At 48.8% G+C, this 12,353-nt stretch overlaps 1 protein-coding gene across 2 annotated transcripts in view; it reads right to left on the reverse strand.

The window, feature by feature from the left end:
* Nucleotides 1-746, reverse strand: part of TNFSF8 (TNF superfamily member 8) — a 55,500-nt gene extending 54,754 nt beyond the window's left edge. Inside the window, exon 1 of one of the 2 annotated variants that reach the window (XM_085615820.1) lies at nucleotides 529-746. In XM_085615820.1, the coding sequence (XP_085471946.1) occupies nucleotides 529-552 (24 nt within the window). In that variant the 5' untranslated portion in view covers nucleotides 553-746. Of the gene's footprint in view, nucleotides 1-214; nucleotides 421-528 lie in introns of those variants that run through there. The other variant, XM_085615811.1, reaches the window with a different exon arrangement.
* Between the last annotated feature and the right edge of the window lie 11,607 nt (nucleotides 747-12,353).

Consider the following 12,353-nt stretch of genomic DNA (forward strand, 5'->3'; position numbering starts at 1 on the left):
TTTTACTTAGAATTACTCCCCACGGTACGCATGGGTGGAGATAAGAATGGTAATATACTTACAATAGAGCGGTAGGTAGATCTAGAGGATGTGATATGTCTGGAGATAGATGTTAATGACCACCTTAAAGTGCATTGAAACTACACCCACACTACTCGAGTTTCAATTGTACCAGGAACCAAAAAACACGTTCAGAATGTTCAGCAGGACTTACCGCCTTATGATACAGGAAGACCGCCAAGCTGGTGGCCGTGAGAAGGAGACACGCGGAGCAGGATACGGCGGTGATGCAGCAGAGGACCCGGATGAAGTGCCTCTGCGACCTTGGCACGTTGCCCTCCCCCTGCTCCATAGCAGCATCAGTGCTGGGAGGTTCCAGTGACAGCCACAGACTCTCGCTCTCCGACGCCACCTGCGCAGCTCTCCACCAGTCTCTGCTTTTATAGACACTCTCCCACGCGCCACTCGTCTCCCCACTCCATCTAAATTCAGAAGAGACCCACTTCTCCTTTCGCAGCCCCCACCTACCTCTAAAAACTGGAAAAACACCATCACGGAGAAACGAAAGCTGTCTTCAAAGGCAAGAGGGGTGGCAGCGAGCCAGATGTGAGTCGCTGCTTACCTCAGGCTTACGTTGCGCCGTGGCGCTGAGCTTGCGTGGGAATCTTGCGTGGTTCACTCTTACTGGCTTTTACTCAGTCTCTTTGTAAACTCTCTTTCGCCCCTCTGATCCTCTATTAAGTTCCCCTGGCATAAGTATACATCAGCACTACTCTCTCGAAAAATGTGGTCAGATGAAGTAATGAGTTGTAGACCCGCAGAAATTGAGGAAACACATTGTGATACCATTGCAAAAAATATATGTCGTTGCATCTGTTGCTTATACATTATTTTATGTGCGTAATAGAGCTTCAAAGAATCCTTGTTCCAAGAAGGAGGAACATTTCATAAGACTCATTTTGCACTTTTTTCCTGCTTAGGTAGCAGACCAACATTAGCTATGACAATTGTTTTGGCTTTTGTATGTTATACAGATGTTTATAAGATTGGGTAGTGCCAAACAGAGGTAACTGTAAGTATAAGCAGTGGTTGCCGATTTCCTACCCACAGGCCACTAGATGTTGTTCCTGTTCCCTATGCGGGTGTAACTGATCTCTGTGTTAGTCTCTGTGTTAGGTAGGGTGGGTGAATTTCCATTATCAGTTCACAGGACATTTTGCAAGTGTGACGCAGCGTCCAGAGCGTGGGGCTTGTGGTGAGGGTATAGCGGGGACAGGAAGTAGCCGCTCTCCGGGGCTTGGGGCCTAATGGGCAAAGCTAAATGACACACAGCACACACTTGGTCACAGTGTACGGGCTAACTAACTCGAGCGGAAGTTGCCCCTTTATTTATTACCTCCTGTCCGCGCCCGGCTAGGAGGGTGAAGGTGCAACATTGTATAGTAGTGGCCGACTGGCTCACTACATCCCTCCTAACCTTTACTTCCAAAACAAACAAAATTAAAACACAAGGGATACAGTCCCCCACACCGTTTGTTGTATTCACAGTTTCTGGGTGGAGCATACAAAGTGTCTCAGTCTCTGACTGGGTCTGGGATTTTCTCGTAGCCGGTACGAATACCCCCTCGGCAACTCTTCCAATGCCTCTCCTCCAGCCTAGCTCATATCTCTCTCCAACATTCTTTCTCCTCCTTCCTCCGCCATGGCCGGTTCGATTTCGGTTTCCGTGCCCACCTCCGTGACTCCACTGCCATCTGCACTTTCAGGCATTTCCTGCTGCGAGGTTGAGGGCTCCCGTTCTCCAGTTCTACTGGTCGGCCAAACTTTTTTGAACCACGACACATTCCTTGCTACTCTCCTCCTTCCATTTCTAGACGTGATCAGAGTCCCTTTCACCCCAACCCCAACCACAATCCAGACATCTGTCTCAAACGGTGTCTTGAACTTAGATCCTTGCTGGCGATTCTTCATCATCACTCGATCACCAATGCGTATGTCCACCTACTTTTCCCTCCTGGCACGGTTGGCCCTCTCGTTATTTTTTTTTCGTTTGTCCTGTGCCGCTGCGACGTCTAGCACCCCCGGTACCCATCTGCTGCTGACGGGCACCACATACCGCACCGCTCGGCGCATCAGGACTTCACTTGGGGAGCAATTGGTGGCGCTGTGCGGAGTTTGTCGATAAGCTCTCAAAAATTGATGCAAACACCCTTCCAATTCCACTTGCTGATCAACACCAATCCCCAATGCCTTATTAAGGGTGCGCATGAAGCGTTCCACTTCTCCATTCGCATGGGGCCATTTCGGAGTCACCTTACTGTGTTGGATGTTGCGCTTATGCATGAATTCTCTAAATTCTTCACCCTGGACTGGAGGTCCATTATCCGTTTTGATTTTGTGAGTAAATCCCAGCATTGCGAATGTCTTTTCCAACACTGGTCAGACATGTTCGAACCCCGTTGAACGCACCACCTCCACCACTTGGAACTTCGAGAATTTGTCCATTAGCGCCAACGTAGCACGCCCATCGGGAACGTTCCAAAATCCATGCTGACTGTGATCCAGGGCCCGGCACTGGGCTCTTCCGTTATGATCGGATGTACAGGAGGGTCACTCCCCGTTATGAGGCACGCATTGCAGCCCCTCACAATGTCTCCAACCATCCGATCCACGCCAGGAAACCACACATTGGACCTGACCCTGGCTTTGGTTTTGGCTATTCCCTGGTGTCCTTGGTGTGCCAGCTCAGCCGTTCTTCTCCACAGACTCTTCGGCACCACTATTAGCGATCCCGGAGCACCAGGCCCTCCTCACTTTCACTCAACTCGTCGCAGCAATGCCTTAATCCTGTTCTGTTCTCCCTTTCTTCATCTGTCAGCCTGCGGACCCCATCCAGAACGTTTTTCCAACTATGTCCCCGTAGAGCTTCTTTCACCTCTGTCAGACATCCATCTTCTCGGGTGGCTTCCACCAATTCCTCCATTGACAGTGCCCTCGGAAAAGCCAATTCCATGATGAGCCGTACATAGCATTCTGTCCCTTCATCCCCTTCTTTCTGCTCACCAGGACCGACCGCCACCAGATGCCTCGATAGGTAGTCCGCCAGATTGTTGGCTCCAGGGTGGTACTGCACCTCAAAGTCGTACTGTTGAAGCTGTACCGCCCATCTCCCAATACGCGGTGGCCCGTTCCTCGCCAGTCCGCCAAACAGAGGTACCAGTGGTTTGTGGGCCATTATCACTTTGAATTGGTGTCCACAAAGATATCTATCAAAATGCTTGCAGGCCCACCAGATGGCTAGTGCCTCCCTCTCCACCTGAGCGTAACGCGTTTCGACCGCCGTTAACGCTCTGCTTGCATATGCGATAGGCACCCACTCATGACGCTCCGACTCCTGGAGCAGCACAGCCCCCAATCCCACCGGGCTGGCGTCGACGATCAGTTCAGTGGGACTCCCCGGTTTGAAGTAGGCCACCGTGGACCCTTGCAGAAGGGCGTTCTTCATGTCTTGAACCACTTGGGCAGTTGTACAGGCCCACTTCCACTTGGTATCCTTCTTCATCAAAGCCCTGAGGGGTTCCGCGAGGGTTGCCAGACGCGGAATAAGCCGACCACAGTAATTTGCCATTCTGAGGAAACTGCTCATCTCCGTGGAATTCTAGGGAACTGCAGCCGTACGTATCGCCTCCACCTTCACCGGGTCAACCTGTAAACCTTCCTTCGAGAATCTGTAGCCAAAGAACATGACTTCTGTAGCGTAGAATTGGTACTTTTCCTTGTGCAGAGTGAGGCCTCGTTCTCCTAGCCTTGTGAGTGCAGCCCTTACTCGTTCATGGTGCTCGTCCAACGTCTGTGAGTAGATTAGCACATCATCACTGACATTCATGACGCTGGCCAATCCTGACAGAGCCTCCCGAATTGCATCCTGGAAAACTTCGGCCGCCGAGGATACACCAAAACTCAGTCTTTTGAACCTCCGCAGCCCTACATGGGTGGAGAAGGGGGTGATGTAGCGACTGGCTTTGTCCAACATCAGCTGATGATAGCCAGAGTTCACGTCCACATTAGAGAACAATCACGCCCAATTGATGTCTGCAACGATTTCATAGATCGTGGGCATAATGAACCTTTCCCTTTTGATGGCTTTGTTGGGTAACCTCATGTCCACACACAGGCGGATCGCCCCCGGCTGTTTGGGTGTCGGTGCTATCACCAACGGCGACACCCACAGGGTGGGTCCATCTACCTTCTCAATGACGACGGCTCTTTCCAGCTTTTCCAGCTCCGCCTTCACCAAAGGACGCATGTGGAACGGCACCCTTCTGTGTCGAAGCGCCACTGGCTGGACCGTTTTATCAATGTGCAGCTTAACATATACTCCCTTCAGGCAACCTAGACCCTCGAATAGGGCAAGAAACTCCTTCATGATGTTCCCGGCGTGCGACTGATGAACTTGGCATGCAAACATCACGAGCTACAGGTCCTCCACCGAGTGGCAACCCAGCAGTGTTCCCGCACTGTCTTCCGTCACGTGGAATTTCGTCAAGGCTGCTACATCGCCATGTTTTACCTCCACTTCTATCACTCCCTGCAGAGGAATCGACATGTCACCGCCATATGTGTATACCCGTGCTTTCGTGGGCATCAACGGTGGGGTTGGATCGAGCTGTCGGTAGTGTGCTGCATCTAGGATGTTCACTGACGCCCCTGTATCAATAAGCGCCATCATGGGGGTATTGCCCACCTTAATCTGGCACATCGGAGGCAGTGTTTTTTTTCTTGTTACTCCTCCCCATGAATGAAACGACCCATATCGCATCATCATCTTCCTCATCCAGCGCTTGGAATCGTTGGCAGATGGCATCCAGTTCTCTGGATGGACCAACCGCCTCCATCACTTGCTTGACACTGTCCGGTTGCTGCCCACGACCACCCCCTGTCGCCGGCGATTTGAGGCTCATATAGACTTTGGCAAAGTGCCCCATCTTTCCACACTTCAGGCATATTTTCCCATTTACCGGGCATCCTCTGGGCGAGTGTTTCTCCAATCCGCAGTTATTACATCCTCTCCTGTGGTGTTGGTCGCTCGGTGCCCCCTTTCCTCGACCATAGCTTCTTTATATCGCCTCCACCCGTACCTCCTTGACCGCCGTCTGACTCGCTGAGGCGGCGTCCGCTGGCTTGCGCACTAGCGCTACTTCCATTTCTCCTGCCATGGCGTCCGCCAGTTCGTGCCTCTACCTAATATGAGTATCTCGTCCAAGGACGTTCCTGGTTGACATAGGATGAGCTTTCTTAGTTCTGAGGACCTGGAGCCCTACATTAGCTGCACCCTGATTTCCAGCTGTTTATCGATGCCCGTACATGAACTCACAAGCCTCCTCAATCTGGCGTAGAATGTGTGCATCGATTCTTCATCCTGCTGCCTCGCTTGTCGCATTTTGAAATGTTCGAAATCCGGGTTCAGCTGAGGATCGAAATGACGATTTAGCGCAGCTACCTCCACCGCGTAATCATCTGCATTTCCCTTGTTCGGTAGATCCTGGAATAATTCATAGTTCTTCTCCTCCCATGTGGAGCATGGTAGAGAGCTTGACCGCCCCATCTGTTTCCTTGACAGTCAAAAAATAGTTTTCCAACCGCCCGATCCACTTTCTCCACCGTGGCGCAGCGGTGGCAGGTTCCGCTAGCTGGCTGAACGGCAATAATGAGGACAAAGTTGGGCGTGACCTCTGTGGCGCTCCTCCACCACTACCACTGGCTGCATTTCCTCCTGCTTGCACAGACATTTTGCTCCTCTCACCCACGTGCTCCCTGCTCCCCAAACTCTCCTGTACCAGGCACTCTTCCTGGCCGATGGTCCGGTTGGCGCTTGATTGGCAGGAATTCCTCACCTCCCCACCGGGGATTCCTTTGCCAAGCACACTCTCCGTGCCCTTCCTCTTCTGCTCCAGTGTCCTTCTTCTCTGTTGTATTTCCTCATGCTATTCCTGCATGTGGGCCATGCAGTTGCCAGTGCTTGTTGGGGCCGGGTCACTCGTCTCCCTCACCGTGTCCCTGGGAGGATCAAACGCAGTCCTCTCGCCTCCGCGCTTTACCAGCACGCTGACACACAGCGCGGGGGCTTGCAGCCTCTCTAGGCCTCCCGGTGCGCACATGCTTTCACCGGCCTCCTGGGCGCGCACCTGTGCTCATGGCTTCCTTGCTCAGGCTGGCGCAGCAGCGTCTCCCGCGCCTGTAAGTGCGCGACAGCACCCGCACACCGCCCTCTCACTTCCAAGCTCCTGGGCCTCCTCACCTGTCTCCGCCGATTCTCGGATCGACCACCATCCACACACCAGGCCTCCACACGCGCCCAGCCTTGTCGGAACAGGGACACGACCACTGCTCCTGCCAGAGCCCTGCACCTCACGGGATGCCAGGCACGCCACGGGATCGGGCATCCTCTCGTCGCCAATGTGGTGAGGGTATAGCGGGGACGGGAAGTAGCTGCTCTCGGAGGCTTGGGGCCTAAAGGGGAAAAGCTATATGACACACAGCACACACTTGGTCACAGTGTACGGGCTAACTAACTCGAGCGGAAGTTGCCCCTTTATTTATTACCTCCCGTCCGTGCCCAGCCAGGAGGGTGAAGGTGCAACATTGCAGAGTAGTGGCTGACTGGATCACTGCAGGGCTCACGGTTCGATCCCTGGTGCCAGCGGCAGCTCAGCACCTTGTATCTCTGGTTAATAATAGCTCACTTAATCTCCGCGACGTCCCCCAGCGCCTTGAAACCCTTGAGTGAGTACGAATAAACGCAGAGACAATTTGCCTGAATGGACACATCTGAACAAGTGTGTTGAGGTGCAGGGGAGATGATGAAACAGCACTCATTTTTGAGATTTAATTTCATAACACCTTCCTCTAAATCAGATAATATCAAAAAATATAATTTGGCTGGATATTGAGGTTATCTGATCTGATTACCGTGTTCAGACAGGAATGTAAGAAATTGGAGTATTAGTTGAGGGGGTGATTACCCACCTCACCCAATAATCACAAGCCATGTCAGGCTGAACCAATAAAGCCGCTAAATACATCTGAGCTTAACCCCCTGGTAGCTATGGCACAGAGCAGACAGGCTTAACTTTGGGGCAACGTGTAAATTATTATGCATAGGGCTCCCGGCTTTATAGTATATATTCTTTTCACATTTCCATCTGTATTTGTCCATATTTATTTTTTGCAAAATGGGTCTGTATTTATCCATATTTATTTTGGGTTTTATGAAAAAAACAAAGCTGAAACTGGTTTATTTCCACATGTATTTAACCAATAAATATGTACTCATGCTTGAATGGCTGCCAGGTTTCAGTGATCTGAACGCTTGAAGAAGATAAATCAAGGCACTTATATGAAAATATATGCCAATTTCAGTATGAAACTTGTGCATATCTACTGCTGTTTAAGCCTCTTTACTAAAATTCATTTTTTTTAAGCCCTTTACCTAGCAATCCACACAGCTGTTGGCCTGGCAGTCATACAAAAGGGGGTGGTGATGGACGGAGCATCAGAACCAATCAAACACTCACACCCAGTCAGCAGATCTGGGTTTGATCCATCACCGTTCTTTGGCCCACTCTGCCACCCCAGTTCAGACATGGCCATATGCAAATCAGTTTGACCCTGTGCCTCATGGGAACAGTCCAGCCCGAACTGCCAAGCCATGCCTTCCCTGGACCGGAAACAAGCTTCCTAGGACCGGTTTCTGGCATTTCAGCCGTCGTCAGCCAGGCTTGCTTGAATCCAGTGGCAAAGTGAGCAAGGGACTCACGTCTGAGCATACCCTAGCAAGGGCGATATTTCTATTTTTTATCTGGGGACTCCAGGTACCTCTCTCATCAAAAGTGATCTCCAGATATGGGAAAGTGGCTACTCTACACAGTTCTTGCTTCCCACAGGTGAAAGTTTTTAAGAGTTTATTTTTGCTACTCTTGCCCATAATCATTATCTGAGACTTTTTAACATTGATCTTTAGGTCCAGAGAACCCATGAAGACCTCAAAAGCATCCAATAATCGTTGGAGGCCAACACCAGTACGGGAAAGCAAGACGGCATCGTCCGCGTATAGGAGAACTGGAATTCCAAGTTCTCCTATACGTGGAATGTCAAGGGTTGCATCATTTAGTGTAGGTTCCAAGGCATTTATATAAACGGTGAATAGAAGGGGTGCCAAAATGCACCCCTGCCTAACTCCCCTTTCTGAATTAAAGTGACTCGTACAACGCCCCTCTGGGGTCACTCTGACCGAGGCTATTAGATCAGTATGTAAATCTGCTAAAAGATTGACAAAGGCCCTGTCCAGTACCATATCGAGCAAGATTTTCCATAATTTGGAACGATTTACAAGATCAAAGGCTGACGAGAGGTCCATGAACCCCAGGTTGATGGACCCCTCCTTGGCCATCGTGTATTTTTCTACTAGTAAATGCAAGTTCAAGCCTTGGTCTATTGTGCTCCTTTTTGATCTGAAGCCATACTGAACGTCTGATAGGACCCCTTTCTCTGTTAACCAGTCGTTCAGTTTTGTTAAGATAACCCGGCCCATTATTTTCACCGACGAATCAATCAGTGAAATCGGTCCGTAACAGGATGGGTCTTGCCTGTTACCCTTTTTAAAAACTGGAACAATTATGGAGTTCTTCCACGAATCCGGGATTTTATCAATTAAAAGAGCATTAAAAACATTACATAGCACTTTAGACCAAAATTTCGGAGCACTTTTAAAAACGTCCCCTGGTACCCCGTCGGGGCCCGGAGCTTTATTTTTCAGGGTCGAATCTATAGCCCTTTCCACATCAGCTGCCACAAAAATAACAGTGTCCTCAGCAGTGCAGAGTTCCCCGGCTGCAACTTCTAGAGTGCCAACAAGGGTGTCAGTATTACATGTTTCCGTATATATCTGACTAAAATGTTTAATCCAACCCTCATCAGGAATATTTGCCTCTAGAGGGGTATTTGTGTCGTCCGAAAAGAGAGGGTTTCTCGTTCAAGTAGTTGGACCAAAGCATTGTCTTTCAATTCCCTCTTTCTTTTTAGAATAGTTTTTTTGTACACATTCCTTGCATTAACTATATCTGCACGGTTTTTAGGAATTACTTTTAGTGCTTTTAGTAGTACTCCATGCGCTTTTGAGCATTTCTTATCGAACCATCTTTTGCCCACTAGCGCCTTCTGCCTGGATTTGTTCTGGAGACTACGATTGATTTCCATGCAGATATTATCAAATGCTACTAAAACCTCTTTAGGCTCTGTACTTTCCGCTAAACAAATTGAGACTTCATCCTCTGTTTTGGATAGAACCTCTTGAAGAAAGATTTCAGGGACTATTTTTGTCCATTTCAGCCTACGATTCTGGCCTTTAACCTCAAGGTTCAGGCCCCCTCTAACTTTTACTGTTTTAAGAGAAATTAATTCAGTATTCTTCAATACAAGTAAAACAGGATTGTTATCACTAAAAACTGACACATCGGTATAATAATTTAACACGTTATTTAACAAAAAAGAAGACACAAAAATATAATCTATAACAGTACCCATGTCTTTTCCCTTGAACGTAGGGGACCTATTATTGCCTTCCCCGCAACCTGACTCATATAAATTCCATCTTGAGAGAAAAAACTCAAGATATTCTCCACGCCTGGCATGTTCCGGATGAACAGATGAAGAAAGGGGAGGACCCTCATCATCCCGTCTAATACATGGTAAGGTGCATGGGTGTATATTAAAGTCCCCTAATACTATTAATTCAAAAATATTTACATTAATACTATAGACTGACAAAAATTTATCCAGTACTTCCAAATTTTGACTGGTACACTCATTTGCGTGTGAGTTATAAAAATTTACAAAAAGAAACTTTGCCTTATCTTGGGTAGAAAGCTCAACAATTAGACAATTTTCAGAGCCCGATGAACACTGAGTTAATGTACCTTTATTGTCCAGTTTAAATAGACTTAACAAGCCCCCCTTGGGTCTTCCAGCCATACTACTAATAGCTGGATTGCAGAAATGAGTATAACCATCCAGGGAAAAGCTATTCATACAGTCCCAGGTCTCTTGCAGGGCAATAATGTCAAAGGATTTTAATGTCATTTCCCATTCGGCAATCCCAATTTTATTCTTTAAACCGGCAATATTCCATGTGGCTATCTTGAGGGACTGTGCTAAAGACTGGGTAGAGTTCCCCAAGTCATCGGGCAGTCAATCATTTTCCTCTAATGATGCTAGGGCAGTATAGCGATTGTAAAGAGGTAGGATGTTATCAGACTGCCTATTAGCTAACTGGAAACAATGTCGGTCCCCGCTGTTTTGAGCCCGAGACATATTCTCAGATGCATTTAGAGCACAACCAACAATCCCCCTTCCGTGCCCATTTAGAGGGTTCCTTTGCTCATGGGGCAATCGATATTGGGTATTGTCCAAGTGGTTATAAAAGAAGCCAAGGGGTCTGACACGTACTGAGTTTTCCAGGGTTGGCAAAGTGGCAGCTCTGAGGAGGACTGTAGCCACATGTTGTGGATATTTAAAGTTTATAATAATGCAATCCCCTCTAATGTTTTTTGTACCATTGCCAATCCAACTAACTCTACGGGTAAATAATATATCATTAGCAAAAGCACACGGGAAACCACAGTTCCGATTCAGCCAGGCAAGTGTTTTATTTTTAAGGGCATCATAAGTTTCTAACCTAGGATCAATCATACAGGAGTCAACCTCTGGTACATTTGTTAATACCACGGTGTATGGAACACACTCCGGAGGGAGGTTAATACAATTTTTCCTCCTAGGTCTACTTCTCCCAACAGTATCTACCCCTGCTAAATTATCCTGACTTCTTTTTTGTACTATTTGTGATTGTCGTGATATTTGTGCTGTTGCAATTCCCGCTAGAGATAGGTTCGGAGATGGAATATTCGGAGCGATTACGGCTGAAGAAGCCTGAGCATTAAGCCCTGAACCACTACCCCTGTTGCTATCTAAAACATGTGCTGTAGGATCCACTGTGTTATTACCCATTGTACCTAATGAGCCAGATTGAGGGCTCGGCAAGGTGGTAAACCGGGTCATACAAGAGTCTAAAAGACCTTCCAAACTATTGACCCTTCGGAGCACTAGATCTAGCTTTGCCACCAGGGGTCTAATCAGTGCTTCCAATTTAGACTCGAAGATGGTTGCCAGAAGATCAATCTGAGCTGAATGCACATTATTTCCCTCTACGATTTTTATGGGCTCAGGGGTATCTCCCCTATTGAGAGGTGTTGTACCAGCCTTTTTGATCTTCCGACCCACGGCCTTCTTAGCAGGAACCTTCCTACAGGCACGCACCACTCTCCGAATAGGAGATTGAATTGCAGAGGACCTTGGTGATGGTGTCGGGCTCTGACTTGGGGTAATTTCATTAAAAATTTCCTGCTCTTCCGTGGGTACATCAATACTTGTATCATCATTATTAGTATTATTAACCAAACTACTATCAGGCAACGGTAAGGTAGACAGACACTGCCCTGTAGGTGACGTTTCTGGACTTACCCTACTCAATGATAATCTCCTATCCTTGTTAATCTTACTGACTACTTTAACAAGATAGTTGTCCATTGTCCTTGTATCCTTGTTAGCCGCCAGTTTGGAGGACCTGAGATTGGACATAGTAGGGCCAATGAATACTAACTACCATATGAATGGTGCAACAATGGGTTGTCTAATTAATGAGAAACACTATAATATGGACAAGGCCAACAAACAAAATATACACAATAAACAAAATAGAAGGAGATATGTTACTACGTAACCTGGATCAGAGTTCTAGGAGCCAAAGTCCGTGGCCCTGCCCTGCCTCCTCCTGCCCCAGACGGCCACAGACGGCCCGCCCTTTGCCCGGGCTTAGCCCGGCGCGTCCCGCGACGCGGAGGGGCAAGCAATCTTTATGCGCCTCCGGGCGCTCTCAAGGAGGAAGTGGGCGTAGGCAGGAAGTCACAGGGCAGCTGGGAGCTGTAGTCTCCCCCCACGGCGGCCGCGTAATTCAACGAAACGCAGGCAGCGGGGGAGAACCGACAGCGTGTGGACCCCAGCGACAACGGTGGCAATGTCAGCTCCACAAGGTAAGCGTGTTGAGTCCCCCGCTCCACCGAGGGGCAAGCGATCTTTATGCGCCTCTGGGCGCTCTCAAGGAGGAAGTGGGCATAGGCAGGAAGTCACAGGGCAGCTGGGAGCTGTAGTCTCCCCCCACGGCAGCCGCGTAATTCAACGAAACGCAGGCAGCGGGGGAGAACCGACAGCGTGTGGACCCCAGCGACAACGGTGGCAATGTC

Source organism: Triturus cristatus, chromosome 1_2, assembly GCF_964204655.1.
Source record: "Triturus cristatus chromosome 1_2, aTriCri1.1, whole genome shotgun sequence".
Lineage (NCBI taxonomy): Eukaryota > Metazoa > Chordata > Amphibia > Caudata > Salamandridae > Triturus > Triturus cristatus.